Here is a 20,265-nt window from a genome sequence, read left to right on the forward strand (position 1 = left end):
GAAGTGCAGCCTGCAGCCACGCCGTACAGTCAAAAGAGCAGCAGCTTAAGACCGAGAAGTCTCAAGACCCGATTTTGTTTTCTCGCACAACAAGTTATTCTAAGTCATTTGCATTTTCTTCTCTTTCCAACCTCCAGGCCGTCAAGAAGCCATTGCGGTGTGCTTACACATCCAGACCCAGCAGACCGTCAATGACACCTTGTGCGATACGGTCCACCGCCCCCCAGCCATGAGCCAGGCTTGTAACACGGAGCCCTGCCCGCCCAGGTGTGTGCTGTCCCGTGCTCCCGGGACACGCTGTTTTGACAGGGTTGGTTCCTTCCGAGGGCTGCGTGGGAAAACCTGGTCTGTGCCTCTCTCCTAGCTTCTGGGAGCCCCAAGCGTTCCTTAGCTTACACACAGCCTTCTTCCTCTCTTTTCACATCATCTCCTTTCTGTGTGTCCCTGCGTCAAAATTCCCTGTTTTTATAAGATTACCACTCATGTTGGGATTAGGGCCCACTCTAATGACCTCATCCGAACTTGATCGTCGGCAAAGACCCTGTTTCCAGATAAGGTCACATTTACAGGTACTAGCAGTGAGGACTTCCACATCTTTTTGAGAGAACCAATTCAACCTATAACAGCATATAAACTCCTTTGTAACCCTGGTTTTAGATTCTTGAACCATACTTGTCATGACCACCCTCACCTCACCCCCTGTCCACACACACACCACACTCAAGTGCCAGCCCAGCAGACTTGCTCAGCAGCCACACTGAATTATCCGTTATGACCCATGCTCATGCTCACTCATGGCTTCTGGGCCTTTGCACGTACCGTGCCCTCTGCGTGGAGCCCTTCTCTGCCGTGAAATGAGCTAACTCCCGTAAATGTCATCAGTGGCTCCCTTCTCGCTGGCATAATGAAGTCCGACAATGTGAAACAGGATCCTAACCTGAGACCTTTACTGGGGGTGTGGGGGACTCTGAATAGTCCAAAGAGAAGTGGGGATGGTCAGGGACATGAGCTAGAGCCCTAGTTCTGCCTCCGTCAAGGAGCGTCAGACATGTCCCTTGGCTCTCTGGCCTAGCTTCTTAGTGTGAATAATGGTGAAAGGTGTTCAAGTCAAGGTCCCCAAGGTCCTTTCAGCTCTGGTCTTTCATCTTGAGCAGTGCTTTCTGGTTGCGTTTTCCACTCACGTCTCCAGAGCTCTGCCCGGTCTTTTTGCAGTTAGAATAATTTGAAATGCTCCGGGGCTTGTTTTAGTTCTAAGAACAGCAGCCTCTGCGTGCCCTGCCCGGGAGGCCAGGGCGGGGTTGAGTTTGCTCACCAAGTCAGGGCAAGATGGAACAATGAGTCTAGAAACTGTTTCTTCAGGTTGCTGAAGGCAGCATGCTGGTTTATTCACGCGCAGGACCCCTTCCCCTCATCCCTCAGCCTCAGCGGGAGTTCTTGCAAGTTATCTTCTTCAGCAGTGTCTTGCCCATGGAGCTTTCAAGCTAGGAATAACACAGCACACAATGTGTCTTGGCCACTTTGCAAAATTAAGGGTCTGTTTTTATGTGAAGAGAAATACTATTCCTCATTTCAAAGTTGCAAATTTAATAAACTTTTTGAAGGTTGAGAGTTATATTGGAAAAAAACCAGCAGAGACAAAGGGTTGATGCCAAAATAAAGGTAAGTTTACAAAAATGTTTTAGGTTCTAGAAACCAGTGGTGTAGGAATAACAGGAACAGGGTGTTGCACAATATTTTCCATACAAATATTTACGGACTCCAAGGGCAATAGCAGTAAAATATCACCCCAGGGCGAAACTTACCAGTGAGGCTGGGTTGGACAGTCAGTAGATCTCAATTTACCCAAAGGCAAATGTGTTTGATGTATTAGCCTGAACTCTCCGAGGTGGGGCGTTGTATGTTTATTTGCTCTTACGGGGTCACTCTTCTTGGTCTCTCCTGTAACTGCTGAGTGTCTGCTGGTTATGGAGTTTGCTTTTTCCAGGAGAGAGCCAGCAGTTCGTAGAAACATGCAGGGTTACATCATGGTCCCACTAGTCCCGAGAAGAGCCTTCTATGACAGGTTTCAACACAGCTAGATAGGGAAGTAGGAAAAGTAAGAGGCAAGAGTAATGTGTTTCTGTACCAACTTGTTACCCAGTTCTTGAATTTAAAATATACTCTGTGTAGTTTATTGTCTCTTAGTAAGAAATTGTTACCCATTTCTTGAATAAAAATGATCCCAATCCGGTCCCTTATGCCACTAATCGATTCTTCCAGTTACATACTTTCTTGAAAGATTGAGCATCCCAGAATCACTCCAAATTAGTTACATAGTTAAGCTGAATTGTTTTAATACTGCAACAAAAGCTTTCTAATGATTTAACTATGTAATCTGATTATCATCAAAGTATGACCTATGTATCTACTCTTGGTGAGTTCCCTCACTTCTGAAGCTACTGGAAATTTAGATATGAATAGGCTAATTTAATAGGTCACCTAATTAATATGCTTCCAATTAAGATGGTGTTTTAATTTCACGTTCTGCTCCAAATACAGATCAGTGATAGCTATAGTATTAAAAAGAGAGACGACATAGGGAAAAACAGCTACGTGGGCTAGGAAAGAAGTGGTGGGTGGTGAGTGGAACTGGACCTATGGTTCCTCTGGGCTTTAGCACCAAAGCAGTTAGGGTAAATCAGAGTTCAGATACTATGGATGGCAAGGACTGAACATCTGCCTTTTAATTCATGGGAGAGAGCCCATGTTTTTTGCTTCTTTGAGAAAGCAAAAAACGAACAAAAAAACTGCTGCTGATTACAATCTGAAGCGGTTGTTTGCATGAGGCTGCTCACCTGTGGGGATGGAGGACAGACACAAATGAGCCTTGTGACCAGACATGGCCCAGATTACCTGGACCCTTTACTACCAGCAAAGTTGCCTTAAAGATTATTTCAAAGGAATGTATTCATGAAGCAAAGAACTGATCCCAGAAGGAAGGTCTGAGATACAAGAATGAATAAAGAGCAAAGTGCATTGTAAAGACAGTTACTCCAAAAAAGAATCATCGACTGTGCAAATCAATAATAAGATTGACTTTATGAATTTAAAATCGATGTTGAACAGCAAAGCCTGGTAAAACTGGATCAAAGGTTGATTGGAGTTAAGGTACTTTAAGCCCCCTTGTACTGTTTGTGAAGATGGGAATAATTTTGATTAACTCTGGAAATTAAATAAGCTCTTTAGAATTCCAAGGATAACTCTTAAGAATGAAAGATAGCAGAGGAGAAAATGGAATTTAAAAATATAACAAACTCAACCAAACCTGAAAAAAGAAAACCAACCCAGGAGTAATTAAATGAATATGAAGAAGTCAGGGAAAACAGTTAGAAATCAGAAAAACCAAAAATAACCTTTAGATAAACACTATTTTTTTCAAAGAACTAACTTATTTTTTCTAATAATGAACGTTTATTACAAGAAAAGTCAGGAAAAAAATTGGCAAGTATAAAGAAAATTAAAATCCTATCACTTAGAGATCATCACTGTTAACATTTCTATGTATAATTATCCAGATTCTTTTTCTGCGTGCATTTCTAAGTGCATAAAATAATATGGTGATTTTATGACCTACTTTCTGATAAAAAAAATATATCATGAATGTATTTCTATGTCAAGAACTCTACATCTGCTTAATTTTTTAATGGCTGCTAGCATTGTGCTGTATGAAGAGACAATTATTTATTTTGCCCTTTAATATTAAACCTTTAGATTGCCTCCTTCCACTTTGTAAAGTTAAATTAATTTATTTTTATTCCTTAAATTATTTTTGCTGTTACATGCTACCCTGGAACAAACATTCTTTTATTAACGTACATTTTAAGCGTTTGTAAATTCCTTCCTCATGATGTATCTCTACAGTAACTAGTTAAAACTTCATGTTCATTAATAATTAAGTATCCAAGAATTAAAATAGTCATCACATACAATTGTTCACTCACCAGATGGGCAGAAACTTTTTTAAATGGCATCGTCCAGTGTTGATGTGGCTGTAGAAAGCCAGGCCCTCTCCAGTACTCCTGGTGAGAGTGTGACTTGAGACAGTCTTCCTTGAAGGCAGCTTGGAAATATGTATCAAAAGCAGCTGAGCTGGTTTTTCATTTTTACAGACGTTTCATGAGAAAACCTGATTTTTCCAAGATCTTATTGGAAAAGAATCATATGTATATATATATATATATTCCAATCCTAACATAAAATAATTTTCTTAGGGATATTCCAAATAATGAATCCAGGTGCCCTGAAGATTTCTTGAAGTGTGCTTTTGAGCATTTAAAATTTCTTTTGACACCCAGATAAATCATCCTTGCCTTAGGGATCTGTTCAAAACAAAACTAAGAGTTTATTATTGATATACGGTAATAAGTTAGGATGGGGATCAGTATGTGAAGAGCGGAGTCTGGAGGTCCCGGGAGGAACTTGAAACTGTCCCTGCTGTGGTTGTGGCACAGAGGCTCACTGGACAGTTAACTTTGCCCACTTGTGTTTCGGTACAGGTGGCACATGGGGTCCTGGGGGCCCTGCTCGGCTACCTGTGGTGTTGGCATACAGACCCGGGAAGTGTACTGCCTGCAGCCCGGGGGATCGCCCTCCCCTCCTGAGGACTGCAGAGAGGAGAGGCCCCACGCCTTACAAGCATGCAATCAGTTTGACTGCCCTCCTAGCTGGCACATCGAAGACTGGCAGCAGGTATGGCCGACGGGTGACTGCAGGGCCGCCAGGCTTCTGATGTAAGAGCCCTGCCTTGCGCTAACTCGAAAGGGGCCCAGCCCGCTGACCCACCTCTCTCTGTCTCCCCAGTGCTCCAGGACATGTGGCGGGGGCACTCAGAACCGCAGAGTCACCTGTCGGCAGCTGCTAACGGATGGCAGCTCTTTGAATCTCTCAGACGAACTGTGCCAGGGACCCAAGGCCTCTTCTCATAAGTCCTGTGCCAGAACAGACTGTCCTCCGCATTTAACTGTGGGAGACTGGTCAAAGGTAAGGGCCACTGCCAACTTCATAGTCTCTTCTTTTCTGATTCTCCTTTGTTTCAGCCTTTCAGTGTTTCCTCGCAGGGTGAGTGCTGGGGCTAGTGTGAGTTGAGGGGAGCGTCTGGGGTGCAAAATTTCCAGGGGCCCTCACTCGCTCTCGGGCTTGTGGAAGTGTCCTGGTCCAGACGCACACGTAAGGATTCGTTTTCAGTTTACTTCTTCTAAACCAAGTCCCATAACTTCTCTCTTTTGGAACTGCCACAGCCATTGTATCCCAGGATAAACTCAAAATCGGTTTGGTTCTTCTCTGCCTTATGTCTCCTTATGTGGAATTATCCATTAAACCCTGTCATTTCAACTTGCTGAAAACCTTCCATACCTTTACTTCCTCTGCACTCTGTTGACACCACGGCTGATTTTACCCTTTATCCTCTCAAACTCGCGTTAACTGCAATAAGCATAATTCCAATGTATCATTTTAGTGCTGGCAGGACCTAACAGTCTCGTAGCAATGCCTCATTTTTCAGGTGGGGAACGTGAAACCCAAAGAGCTGAAAATACGTTGCCTAAGCTCCCACAGCTGGCAAAGTAGGAGCAGAATCCATATGTTTTGACCTGATTCTGAGGGGTCTCTCTTTCATATTACATTGCTCGCCTGATTCCCTGCCTCCGTACCGCTCTCCCGTCTCCAAGCCAGCTAGCACAGTCTTCCCATCACTATGTCCATCCAGCCACCTCCTAAAGGTCATATTGCCTGAAAAATCAGCTTTCAGTTCCCCAGAGTACCCTGCAGAGCTTTCCTTAAACTGGTGGGACTCACGGTCCAGCCCCCTTTATTCTTACTCCTGCTCTGTCTTCCAGTCTTGCTGTATCCTGAATGTTTACAGGCTGAGGTTTTAGCACAGATTCTGAAGCAGGGAGTTGAGGTAGGTAATCAGAGTCCTAAAAGCTCCAGTCATTGCTCCAAATGTATATCTTCTGGGAGTAGAGAGGCAATCTAACATGGGAAATCATCTCAAGAAATAAGAAAGAGCAGTAACTGACATTAATGAATTTCCCCAAGTCCTAAATTCAGCGTACAGTCAGTACAGTCATGAGCTACCATTCTCTTCTCATCCTACAATGGCCTGGGAAACAGAAGCTGTCTCCATTTCTATAGACGAGAGAACAGAAGTACATTGAGATTAAGCAGCCTTCCCAAGGGTAGACCTAGGATTCAACCCATGTGTAATATGAACAGCGTACCCTTGTATTTCTCATGCAAGAACAGGGCTTTTGAGCCAAACAGACACATGATGGAACCTGCAAGCTCTAATGCCTGCATGTGACCTTGTTCAATATACTCAACCTGCCTGAGCCCCCATTTTCCTTTCTTTTACCGCAGTGGTGGTTGTAAGGATAACATGAGAGATTTCTAACCCCCTGAAGGAAAGTCCACATTCTTTTGGTGTAGATTGGATTGACAATACTTTAACCTGCGTGTCCTACAGTCTTATATTTTTTTCTATTTTAACTGTCTAGCTCAATTAAGTGCTGGTGATTATAAAGTATCTTAATGGACAAGCCACACAGGTCATGGGCCTCATCCAGGCCACCGAGGGTCTACATAAATGTGTCCCCAGACCTCAGAAAATGCTTCCAGTTACTCTCTCTGTAAAGTGAGGGGCAGAGCTTCGGGGAGGGAAGGGCCGTGCACTTGTGGAGAGACCTCTTGGCATTGGGAATGCTTTTTCTCCTTACTAAGTGTGACACAGGGACAGCCAAATGGGCATCTTTTTAGAAGCCCGGAGCTTGTAAGAGATGAGGATCTCAAGTCCCACCCAGACCTAAGGAATCAGAATCTGCCTTTGAACAAGATCCAGGTGAGGGAGTGCACGTTACAGGTGGAGAAGCATTTCCCCGCCTGCCCCTCACTGAGAGGGTTGCTTAGCCCTTCAGTGTGTCCAGAGGAGGGATGGCTCTGGGAAATGACTGCTTTGAGTGAGTGCTGCTCTAACCCAAAGGGAAGAGGCAGGAAAGGGGAAAGACAAGGTGTGAGCAGATGTGACAGGGAAACCAGGCACCTTGTTTTCTGGATGCAGCCAGGGAGCACCTGGAACCCCTGCCATGCTCTGCAGTACCACACCCTCCTCATCTCTCTTCTTTTCTCTGAGAACAAACAGGCTTTCACAGCTTCATCCTGTCTCCTGGAATGAACTCTTCTCACCAGCCTTTTAGCTGAGAGACTGATGGTGGCCTCCTTGCTTTCCTTCCCTGTCCATCTCTCTGTGAATAACAGATTTGCTGTTGTGGGTTATGTTTCACTGAATTAACACCCATTCCCACGTTTACTCGTGCTTGCCTTTGCTCTTGTGGTTACCCTCAAATCCTGGGCCCGGCTCTAAGCTTCCCTCCTCTGTGAAGTCTTCCACTCCCGAAAGTCATACAGCATTTCCCAGCTTTAACTCACAATGACCTAATTTGTATTGCGTTTTATGGGGAGCTACTTCCTGAGCATCCATATGGTCTTCTCATCTGGCTGACAGTGTCCTTGAGGCCAGTGGCCATGAGATCACTGACAGGTCCTTGGGCCCAAGAGACCTTTAAGCAGGTAAATACTCTTCCTTAAGGGTCTTTGCAAAGACGGGGGACATACAAAACGGTGTTGAAGTAGTGACCTGTAGAAAAGCTTGGGCCAGCTAACACAGGGCAGGAAAATCATTCATTGGAAGGGATTTTGCTGGGGGAAACAAGAGGAGACAGAAGAGGTTACTCATGTGAGCTGGGTTGGACCTGAGGCAGGTCAGTTTCCTAGGCAACCATTCTTCAAGGCAAGAGCAAGCTTGCGCACGTGCCAAGAGTTAGCCCAAGCACCGTCAAGACATCTTCCTGCTCCCAGCCAAGGCCACTTCTCTAGGAAACCTCCCTCTGGGAGGGCGGGCAGGTGTGCCCACGTGCACAGGAAGGCAGAGCCAACGTTCTGACTTGGGTCGGGCCCAGCGCACGTATGGCCCTGCAGTTTGTTTCCTGCTGGGTTCAGCTTTTCTTTTGATATTTGAAATTTTCTCTCATTGCAGAGTTGCTTTGTTTTGGCAGAGACTCTGATGCCAGTTGCCACCCTCCCTAAAGCTTTCTGCCAGGCTAGTCCCTCCACCACAGGATGGCTCCCTGGGGGCAGCCGTCCATCTTGTGGTTCTGGGTGAGGCTCTTCCGCATTGGAACTGGCCACTGCCCCTGGACACAGAAAGGCTGAAAAGCCACACCAGAATTTCCACTTTTCACCGAGCCAGGCCTCTCAGCCTGCAGCTGAAATAGTGCTCCCTCCCCGACACTAGCTCTATTCATGGCATGTGTGGGCTTTGTTCATTCGTTGGCTCATGCGTTTCCCTCAACTTCCTTAGATCTGAACCCAGTTTTAGGCAGAAAGGAGCCTTCAATTTTTACACTATTTTTTTCTAGCTACAAAAAAAAAAAGCATTGACTTATATATGGGACAATCTTCCCAAAAGGTGGATTGCTGCAATCCATATGCCCCTTGCAGAGGGTTTTGTGGCCCCATCCCTTGGACTGAAATCCAGTAGCCTGTTTTCATTCTTTGTTCTCTGTACTTTGATGGAACATTTGTCTACTTTGATCATTCTCCTTCAGGGTGTTCCTTGGTGTTTTTTAAAAATTTTTCCTAGTTACCTGACTGCATTTTTTTCTACTGGTCTGTTTTCTTCCAAATCTCCAAAAAGCTCCATATTTGACCCTTTGATTTCCATTGCTGCATTTTTCCTCTGTAGTTGATTCTGTGGCCTGATTTCTTCTCTAACTTCTGTAGGTGACTCTCTGTCACCAGGAATTGTCTCTAACCTTCTGTTCAATACCTTGTCCTTAGTTCTCTATGTAGGGTCGATCCTCATTATGGGAAAGCAAAGAAACACCCTCTTCACTCCCATGCAGCCCCACCACCTACTTCCTGTCTCTGTCCATGCACCAACATCTTTCCAACATTTGTGATCACCTCTGACTTCTTTACCTCCTATATTTAAGAAGGGTATTAATTACCTGGGCATGGGTACTTGAATGCAGAATATTCTTCAATTTTTGAAATATATCTGTATGCTAAGGGAAAAGGGAAACAGCTCTATACATGAGACATATTACAAAGCACAGCTCAAGATACGTCCAAGAACATGGATTTCCAAATACGACTTTCCAGTTTTCAATAGATGTATTAATTGTGACTCAAAAAGGCAGTTATGTGTTCATAACTGGCTTTGGAGAACCAATTGTAATCTCTTCTTACCTTGTATTCAGTGACATTAGGATGACAGCTTGAAATCAGCCATGATGGGAGTATTTATACCACAGAAACTGGCAAATGTTACAGTCAGAGCCCTTGTCTTCGAGAACTTATTGTGAAACATTTACTAGCACACAACTTCATGAAAGGGTTATTCACACACAAACCCACACACACACAATCTTATCAATAAGACAGTTTCAGCTTATTGATAAGACAGGTACTTAGGATGGAAACGCCCTTACTTGTTAACTGAAATAAAGAGACTTGTAAAAACTTCTTCTAAATTGAATATGCCTATTGCCACAGCCCTGCATCCTCCCATTCATTCACTGAGCTCTGAGATGATTGATTATCCCAGGGACCAGGAATCTGAGACAACCAAGAATACAGCCTTCAATGAACTCACAGCTTAATGAGGCAGACAGGTACAAAATTGAGTAAAAAGCCCAATAAAGGTGTCCCATCTCCAGAACTATGTGAAAATCAACAGGAAACATCTAAGTTGGCCCGAGGCCCAGGAAAGTATTGTGGAAGATGTGGCTTTAGAGTTGGGTCTTAAAGGATGAATGCCAACTGTGTGGAAATGAGACAGCAAGGTGTTCTAGGCAGTGACAGGAGTGTAGACACAGATTGTGAGTGAATCAGTCTTATGTGGCTTGAGAGTAGGAAGCATTAAAGATGAGGAAGAAGGTGAGAGGTGAAGGTGAAGTTGCAGCCAGATTAGGTATTTGGATTTATCCCTAGTCATTGAGGGCACGGTGGAAGTTGTTTGAATAGGGAAGTAAAAGGCAGGGTTTTTTGTTTTTTTGTTTTTTTTTTTTTTGATGGACGTACTAGGGATTGAACCCAGGACCTTGAGCATGCTAAGCAAGAAAAATCATGCAGAACAGTGAAGATAACTACACTGAAACACTCCCACCCCCTTACCCTCTTCTAACAGTACAGGAAAAAAATCTATTTCGTTTAAATAGGAGCATCAGCAAACCCTACAGAAGGATACTGTAAGATAAAAGTGTCAATAACATAACAACGTAATGAAAATTCTGCCTTGAGGCAGATGAATTGAATATAACTTACGATTCAAAATGAGTTAAAAAATCAAGAAATGTATAGAAGTATATCAGAAGTAGAAAAGCTCAGAAATGATATTAATAAGGCAGGGGGATGTGAAAAAAAAATAGCTGACAGGGTTTAGGAAAGAATTAGAAAACTAAGGGGGAAAAAATTCAGAAATGCAGACTAAACTAGAAGGAACACAAGAATGACAAGATGCAGGAAGCGTAAGTGTAAGAGAAACCAGAGAAAGAAGGGAGTTGAAAATAATCAATGAGAAATACAAAATAGTCAAGCAAAAGTGATAGATGTAAAAGAAAGAAAGGCAATCCAACATATATATATAATTATATATATATAATTAGAATCCTGAGAGAAGAAAACCAAAGCAATGTAATAGAACAAAACTATAACTAAAAGATTCAAATCACCATCTTGAAAGAACACACACCATACCTGGGAAAATCGACCCAGAATGGTCAATACCAAGACATAACTGTACTAAAACTACTGGATTTTAAAGATAAGGAATAATGTATTAGTGTATCTAGGCAGAAGGACCAAGTCACTTATTAGGGGAAGAAAATCAGGTAAGCATCAGGCTTCTCAACAATACCACTTCATTCTAGAAAACAGTGGAGCAACATACTTAATATAACAAAGAAAAAGAAAAAAAGAACATGTGAGCCAAGGATTTTATATCCTGCCCAACTGACCTTCGAGTTTGAAAGTCACAGACATATCATTACAAAGATGCAGGAACGCAGGGTCTGTTGTTCCCATGAGCTCTTGCAGAGGAATCTGCCATATTTCCATGGAACAAATCACAGAAACTTTGGCACAAGGTGCTGCTTTGGGAATTATAGTTGATGGCACTGATCTGGTCACTTCCTCTCGCTCTGAGTTGTGAACGTTCTCCAAAGGCATTCTAACTACGAACTTAGCGGATGCAGGTCATGTAAGACCTCCATCCAGAAAAGGAGTTTACAAATGATCCTCCCTTTCATAATAGGGAGAAAAAATCAAATACTGATCATTAAAAATGGCTTATGGGTGGTGATAGACAATCATTTAACCACTACTTTTACATTGTGTGGTAACCTCAGATAATGATTTGACTTGTTAAAAAATCATAATTTGCTGAGTGATAATTTTTAATTATTTGTTCAAAAGCTTACAAAAAACTTTCCTCCATACTAAAAAAATGTATTAATAATTGGGGCTTTCTGTTAAAGATGACAGTAAAGGCATTTAAGAAAATTCCATTCCCCTCCTTTGAAATCCAACAAAAAACCCACAAAGAGAATGAAAGAGAGGGAACAGTCTGTCTTCAATGAACAATGAAATGGCCACAATCACAAACTATAAATTATAAAACACACCTGCCAAAGATCGTAAAACCTGGACCAAAATAAGAGAGGGAAGGCTGAGGGCTGACAAGTATTTCCTCAGGCGCCGAACGGGATGTAGATTTCCCTAGGAGTAAGTGTGACCGTCCTGACAGGCCTACTCAACAGTTTTTTGAGTACAGAGACTAGGTGGAGGACCATGAGCTGCCCCTGAAAGCAGCGTGAACGTCCCTGCAGGACGGCTGGGGAGATGGAGAAACCTCAAGGAAGGCTGCCAGCGATGAAGTGGTGTGAAGGGAGAGGGGCAGCAGCCACTGGACGGTTACCCAGCGAGCCAGGTATTTACGAGGCTTTTTCCCAGCCACACCGACCACTCAAATACCAAAATCTGAAGAGAGATGTGGGCAAGGGAAATAAAAATCTGGTGACAGAGTGATGAAGACAACAGACTGTTATAAACACCCCAGTTCATTCCCCGACCCATGTTCTTCACAAACAGCCAGCTGCATTTAAAGCTCCAGCGTAAAGCTATGCATCGGGTGTGTGTGTGTGTGTGTGTGTGTGTGTGGAGGTGGGGAGGGTATAGCTCAGTGGTAGAGAGTGTGCTTAGCATGCATGAGGTCCTGGGTTCAGTCCCCAGTACCTCCATTAAAATAAATAAATCTAATTACCCCCCTCAACAAACAAACAAACTATGCATTAAAACTGGGGAGAAAAATTGAACGGGAAGAAAGAAGTCAGGATGTGGGGAAAGGAACAGAAAGTGAGTCACATGAACAACACAGCATCACAAAAATGTTCCCCACGGAAAAGAACCAACAAATAGGCTCTGTACTCCTGAGGAAATTAGAGCCGTGATGTCTGGGGAAAAGCGGGCTTTAAAATGGAATTTGAATTCCCAAAGAGATCATAAGTCAACAGAAGGAGATGAAAAGACACCTCAGAACAGTCAGGGAAGAAAATTTGAAAAGAAAAATTTTAAGAAGCAGACATAAAAGTTACTTTACAAGCAACAACAACAAAAATAATTTAGATGATTGAGAACAGAGAGCTGTAGTATACAAGCTGGAATAGCTCATATAAAATGGTAGGGAAAAGAGTCAAGGTGTAAAGTTGGTGTCAGAGGCAGTGGTGGATCTGGAAGACGGCGGAAGGAGATCAAACGTAAGCGACATCGGTATTTGCGAGAACAAAATGAATGGAACAGAAAAGCATTCCGAGATAATTCAGGGGAATTCACTTCCTTTAATAAAAGCTTTAATCTGCAAGTCATAATGGTAAACCACGTGCCAAGAACTATGACCCACTGAGACGCAGCCTGCTTAAGGTGCTGAACTTCGTGAGTCAAGAAAGAGCCCTGGGCCTCTGAGCATGAAAGGCAAAGCAAATAAACAAGAAAAATTCCCCGCTGGGCTTCCTGCGGCCTCACAGTAGCATCAGATGCAAGAAGTCAGTGGAGCAGTGTCTGCACAGTTCACAAGGAAAGCACGTACGGCCCGAGCGTTTTCACCTCGGTGGTTCTTCATGTAGAAAGGCAACAGAGGGGCAGTCAGAGAATGAGTACGTTCGCATAAGCCCGTCTTGAAAACGTTGCAGGGCCAAGGTGAGACACCAAGATGATTCTAAACAAAGAATACAGGAAGGTACTGATGCTGGTAAAAAAAAAAAAAAAAGGAAGATGAATAATAAATTCACTTAAATTCAGAAATAAGACTCAGCAACCAGCAAGTTGCATTTCAGAAGAGTGTAAATATCAGAAGTCTTGCCATTAGCTAAATGATTGAACAAAAACAAATGGGTGCTTGGAGAGGAGAGGTGGGTTGGGAGAAATGTAAATGTGCTTGTTTTCTCCTCTTTCTTAGCAGCAAGTCAATAGATACTCTCATAAGTCAAAATATGTCTGTAAAAATAACTACCCGAATCTTTTGTTGGTTTCTTTCATCTTGCTTATTAACTTCAGAAAGTTCTTTTGGAAATCAGTCACCTAATAGTGAGAAAAAAGATCAATCTTTCAGCAACTCTTTTAATTTTACTTTAGTCTTTTATCCTAATATACGTCATCAAATTGCATTAAAATTTTACATTAAAGTTGCACATGTACATGTGATTATGACTATCAAATATCAATGGTATACCCATAATTATTATCAAATATTAGTGTTATTTTATGTATAGCAGTTTGGATGGTTTTTTAAAAAAACTTTCCGTTTATACTTTTCTGCTTCTTGAAATTCTGATCATGGGTATACATTACTTTTTAATTTTAATTTTTAACTGAACTGCATATGACATATATTCTTTTCAGGTGTAGAACATGGTGACTTAGTGTCTTTATACATTACGAAAGGATCACCACAATAAGTCTAGTTACCATTGGTCACCATACAAAGTTAATACTACATTTTGTTGATATTATGTTGTTTTTAAAAAAGCAAAGTCATCTTGTTGTATAAATAAATAGCTAAAAAATAAACGTTAATCACAAGGCCAAAAAAAATCCCATGAGAATAAATTACTAGAAATTAGTTACTATCTCAGAAAGAAAGAAATAAGGAAGGAAGGAGAAAAGGAAGAAAGGAAGGGAGGGAAGGAGGGAGAGAGAGAGGAAGGAAGGAAGGAAAGAAGGAGGGAAGGAAGAAAGGAAGGGAAAGGAAAAGGAGGAGAGGAGGGAGGATTGGGGAGAAGAGAGGGAAACCTTCCATAACCTAAAAGATGTTCAGGCCTAGGAAATGCTTATGGGCATACCCATACACAAAACACCCCCTTGTTTCGCCATGGGAGGCCTCACTGTTGCTGGGAGCATGTGTCTGCTCACGCCCCGTTTGACTGTTGCACAATTCTCATTGCAGTGTTCTGTCAGCTGTGGTGTTGGAACCCAACGAAGAAAGCAGGTGTGTCAAAGGCTGACAGCCAAAGGCCGGCGCGTCCCCCTCAGTGAGGCGGTGTGCAGGCATCTCTCTGGGCCGCCTCTCGTGAGATCTTGCCATATGCCTGTGTGCAGGAGTAAGTATGGAAAGTCCGTGCGCCACCGGATCTTCTGACTCTGTTCGTCTCTCCCAGTGGCTTCATCTTCCCTAGAGCGACATATTTCTAATCTGTAGGTAAAGCAAATCTTGCAGAACTCAGGGCTGTTACAAGCGGCAACCAGTGTAACACTGAAGACCAAGACATAGCTCTAAGAAAAGTCAGTTTTAAGACACATCCACCTGCTTAACAAATGGATCTTTTAGGTTTCCTCGCTTGGATTTATATTTCTTATATCCTCCCCTCCACTCTGATTTCTTCTACTTAGAATTCATGAGTGTTCCTTGTAGAAGTGAAGCTGAAATACTTTTCTGGCTGACTTTGCGAACGATATACCGCGATGCATTCTATTAAAGGTAGATGAGCTAAGTATTTTTAAGTACAAGTATCTCTTCATTTGTGTAATCTAAAACTAGCACGGATGAAAAAATGAAAGAGCTTTGTTTTTTTTTTTTAAATGGCAGTTTAGACACTTCTTCCATTTATTCTAAATAATAAGCTTAGTATAAAGAGTTAATATTATAGCTTCATTATATCCAAAAGCTAATATGCAGGTAGCATTTGTCTCTGTCTTCGGCGTGCATGAGATCGTGAATGCACGTGTGCATGGGCGTGTTTCATGTAGAAAGCTGACAAAAAATGAGTTGAGGGCTGCCCCTGCAGCCGTTGAAAATAAAGCAGCAGAGCGATGGTGGGAGGTGGGGGAGGGGGTGAGGAACAGGCACCCTGGGAACACACGGCTTCTGGGTCCGTCTACTGCTTTTGTTTCTCACTGTCTTTCATTATCCACCTGAAAAAAGAATACCAATTACCTAAGTAATTACCTCCTGAGCTTACAGTAAGAAAAAAAATCAAAAGTAACTATTATTTTAATGCTTCTTAGGAAGAAAAATATATGTGAATACACATACATATATGTATTCTCCTAAGTTTACCAACAACTTTCCTGGAGAAACTCACAAAAGAAAGTAAGAAAAGCAATCATAGCTCATTGAAAAAAAGTAATAGCATTTATTGAGCTCTTATTCCGTGGAGTTCCTTGCAGGCATTATTGCATTATCTTATTTAGTTCCCAGCAACATTGTGATTCAGGTATTATCCTCATTTAGAGAAGAGCAATCCAAGACTTCGAGAAGGTATGAGACTTGACCAAGGATCTGTAGCTGCCAGTTGGACCTCTTGGCCTGTTTGACCACAAGTCTGTCTGAGTCCTGAGCCCACGCTCTTAGTCACCTCTCTATGGTGATTCATGGATAACATTCACTTTTTTTTCCCTGGGAATTCTTTGAGAACAAATTTTCAAAATCTTGAGATTCCAAAAATTTGAGATCCCAAGTTTTATAGTGTCCTGGAATCCGAGAATGTCCGTGGCATGTGGCGCAGTGTCATGCTTTCTATCTGATTTCTGTTAATTGTGGATGGTTGCAGAGCCATGTGGCTACACCGTAAATTGCCTTAGAGGAGAGTGAAATTAAATTTTGGCAGCTCTCTCTAAAATAATAATGGAATAACATGTGGGAATACATCGTGGTTATTAGGGCATGTGATGTGGTACAAGATGAAATTATAAATTATTATAGCATGCAGTAGAAAGTAGAAATGATAAGTTTTAGGGAGAAAAAAACAAGAAATAAGGCAGTAATATTTCTTCTTGACCCCACCCTACTCCCTAGCTTGCCAACACGTGGGTCATGGAAGCAAACAAGAGTCAGGAATGCATGCTCCCAGCCCAGCCAAGTCACCCTGAGCTGTAGCCTGGCCTCACGCCATCACTTTGGATCAATGGCCCTTGTTTGCAGAAATTTGGCTTCTCCCTCTGCACTCTCCTATGGCATCCTCTTCTCCCACCACCGTATCGGAGTCTAGGGATGAGCCCGGCCCTCATCCATCCTCCTTTCCCCTGCTGTCTCCGCACCCTTTTCCCTCTGTCATCACACACTCAGCACGTATGCTGCCCTCATCCTACTTTCAGATGCATCCTGTGCAGACCTGCAGGACACTTGCTCCCTTTTTCCAGGATGCATCACCACCAGGTCCATTCTTTCCCTCCAACATTTGCCAGCATCCAGGACAACCGGCATCCATGCTGATGGCTTTCTCACACCCTGATGCCCCAGTTTCCCAACATGGTCACGCTCACTGACCGCCGTCACCTTGGCGTGGTGCCACCCTAGCCCTTCTCACTTCTTGGCACTCAGATTCTTCCCTGCTCTTCCGCTTTCCCCCACCTCACCCCTGCTGACTTAGTTAACGCCTCCCTGTGACCTCTGGTTCCTCCTTCCCTGTTGTCCGCAAACTTTCTGCTCTTGTGCTAGAAACCATTCCTCTTAGTTTAACCAATTTCCTTGTCACTTAACCAATTCTATAGTCAGACTCAAATGCCTTTCCTTAACCAACCTGCCTCAATTACCCTGTTTATTTTCAACTCTGGTAGGTTACCTTTCAGGCAATTTTTGTTTGCTTGTTTTCTGGTTCTCTGACCTGAGCTACTTGAATTTACTAAAGGAAATAATATAGCCATACTGATTAACATACTTCATATTTATGTCATCTGATCTACCTGGGAACTAATGTGTGGGGTTTTTTCCCCCCAGTTTCCTAAGAATTGCCTAGAAATCCGCCATCACAGCTATTTCCTAACTGGCGCACTGACCCCAAGTTCCCATTTCTCTACCAATGAACTCGTCTTTTATTCCAGTAGGAATGTCCAGGCTCTGTGGTGCAATGACCTTCTGACTGTCCTCCTTGACCTCACATCTGCCCGCTCTGCTCACCAGAATGGAAATGTATGATCTTCTTTATATGTCTGACTCCTCAGTCACGGAAGGGGTCAGAAGACAGTAAAAATCAAGCCTGACTGTGCTGTGATCTTTATTCCCTTTCAAGGCTCCACTTCTAGAAATGTATCCTAATCAGTGTCTTGAGTTTAAGTAAAACCTTTCCTCTTTGGAGCAGTGAATTTTCTTGCTCTCGGTTTTGACCCTTTTAATGTGCAGCAGGGTGGAGGGCAGCGGGGGGAAGATATCTTGAGCTCCCCCTAGAGGCCAGTAGTGCACCATGCAGTCCAGTTATAACCCCACTGCTTCTTCCCAGACCTTCCCTGCATTCTCCCACCACTGGCTTTTACCCTTGCTTGAATTCTTCACTGCACCATATCTAGCAACAGACATTCTTCTCATTCTTGAAGGACCAGTACAAACCAGTAATCTTTCTCAGTTGCGCTTAATCTCTGAAAGGTAATATGACGTTGTGGTTAAGCCAGTTCACCTGAGTTCAAATCTCATTTCTTCCAGTATCTCATCGTGTGACATTGGGCAGGTGTTTAATCTCTGAGAGTCTCAGTTTTTTCATGTGTAAGATGGGAGTAGCAATTATACCTACCTAATAGAATTGTTCTGAGAATTAATGCCTAGAAAGTACTTAGAAATAGTGCCAGGCACATACTTTAGCCTCAAAAATATTAGTTATTTTTAATGTCATTACCTCCTTCCTCTAATTCTTATTGTAGCTTTAAAAGAGGATAAAATATAACAGACTAATGTGTGTTGTGGCTTCTGGCCGATTAGGGTATGATCTTATATGGAGTAGGAACACAGTAGCTCTGGACATTTTTTCCGTTTGGGCCCCCAACGTGCTTTCATAATGAGTTTTAACCCAAAGGCCTACTTTTCAAACATGGCAGACTTGGATCCTCCTCAAACTGCTGTTAAAAGTCTACCTGTCTGGGTTTCTAATCAGGCATCTGAAGAAAAGAAAGGATAACAGGAATGTAGTGTTTGATTTTAGATTTTTTTAAAATTATGACTCCTGGTTTTAAGGGTTCCCAAGTGTAGGGAAAGAATTCTTATTTTTCACCCAAGGACTGACATCAAAATGGCTGAGGGAGGAGAGGCACCCAGGCAAGACCTATATGATTGATCCCCTCCCCGGGGTTATCTCGAACCCACTCCCTTCTTTCCAACTCTGTCTCCCTCCTTGTTCCAGCCGAGGGTCTGCTTCTGCAGCTCTCCCTGGTCCTGGTCACACCTTGGACTTTACAACAGCATTCAGCCTTCCTGGCTTCCACTCTTCCTCTAAGCTTTCTCAGCTCCTAGTAATACCCACCCCCCACCCCACATGACATATCTATGTCCCTTGGAAACCCAGCCAAGTGCAGGGCCATCTGGCCAGCACCCCTCTTGGGCTTGTATCACCTCCCGCAGCATCCAGCAACATACATGTTATTTTTTCTCTTGCTCAGTCATTCTTTCAGTTAGTCATTCTATAAACAGTAAGAGTTTACTATGTACCAGGCCCTATGCTGTGCCCTAAGGACAGGGATCATCTTTCTGCCCAGGCGTATATTGTTTTCAGTGTCAGATGATAGCATTTCTTTATTAATTCTTTCCAGCAATCATTCGAGTGCTACTGTGATTTAGATGTTATGATACAAAATGAAAAATATTCATTTCCTTGTCTCTAAGAACTCACAGTCCAGCGGGAGAGAGACATATGTAAATAAATAAGAAGAGTAAAGTGCCAAGGATGTCCTAATAGAATGCAGAAGTGCGCGATGCCCCTGGGGGAGGTCAGGAAAAGTTTCGTAAAGGAGGAACCTTTGGACAGAGTTCTGAAAGATAAGTGTCCATTCATCAGACCCACATGGGATACAGGAGAACCTGGGAAAAGAGAGCAGTGTAGACAGAGGTGGGGGATGTCAGGTGGGGTGGTATGTTTGGGAAGATTGCAAGCAGTTCCACAGGATTAGAGCAGAAGTTGAAGATGGGTTATGATGAAGGAGAAAGCTTGAGAGGTTAGCTGTAGAGGATCTTGAACTCCATACTAAGGAGTTTAGATTTTATCCAAGAAGGAAGTGACATGGTCAGATTTTATTTTGGTTTATTTACTCGGACAACTATATAGATATACTGGAAGACTATGAGAGTGCAGGCAGGGGGTCTAGTTAAGGGAATATGGCAATATCTAGGTGAGAGAGTGTGAGGATGGAGGCAGTCAGGATGAATTCTAACAGTGTTTCAGATATCCCATCTAAGTACACGATGCCGGGCTAGAGTTGGGAGCTAAAGGGACAATGGTGTGCTTGCAAATGCTTAACAACCGGCTCTGGGGCAAGAGGGTGTGGAGGACGGGGAGGCTGCTGACATTTGTTACCTTTGCTGATTTCTGTGGTGTAAACAATCCCATCACGGCTCGCTTCCGGGTACCAATGTGACATCATTGAGTGCAGAGTAGGAAGTGGATACTAATCCAATCTGTGAGTCAGTGAGCAGTAGGGCCAGCATACCACTGGACAGGGAGGAATCAAGGTGACTGGTTTCTGCCTTGAGGAAATTGGTAGAAGATGAAGCCATTAACTTAGGGCATATCGGAGGAGGAGAATCATTGGGATGAGATGGGGAGGCAGAGATAATGTGTTCAGATGGTAGTATTTTAAAACTGAAGTACCAGGGAGAGATTTCTAGTAAGCAGTGAACAGTTAGGTCTGGAGCTCCCGAGAGGTCTAGGTTAGACAGACCAACTTGGGAGGCATCAACCTAACTTTGTTAGTTACAACTCT

At 43.1% G+C, this 20,265-nt stretch overlaps 1 protein-coding gene across 5 annotated transcripts in view; it reads left to right on the top strand.

Moving 5' to 3' along the window:
- ADAMTSL3 (ADAMTS like 3) overlaps positions 1–20,265 on the top strand; it is a 262,233-nt gene that overhangs the window by 187,677 nt on the left and 54,291 nt on the right. For all 5 annotated transcript variants that reach the window (XM_074354072.1, XM_074354071.1, XM_074354070.1 and 2 more), the window contains exons 17-20: positions 138–267; positions 4,536–4,728; positions 4,840–5,019; positions 14,534–14,687. In XM_074354072.1, coding sequence (XP_074210173.1) covers positions 138–267; positions 4,536–4,728; positions 4,840–5,019; positions 14,534–14,687 — 657 coding nt within the window. The remainder of the gene's footprint in view (positions 1–137; positions 268–4,535; positions 4,729–4,839; positions 5,020–14,533; positions 14,688–20,265) is intronic.

The sequence above is a fragment of the Camelus bactrianus genome, chromosome 27 (assembly GCF_048773025.1).
Source record: "Camelus bactrianus isolate YW-2024 breed Bactrian camel chromosome 27, ASM4877302v1, whole genome shotgun sequence".
Lineage (NCBI taxonomy): Eukaryota > Metazoa > Chordata > Mammalia > Artiodactyla > Camelidae > Camelus > Camelus bactrianus.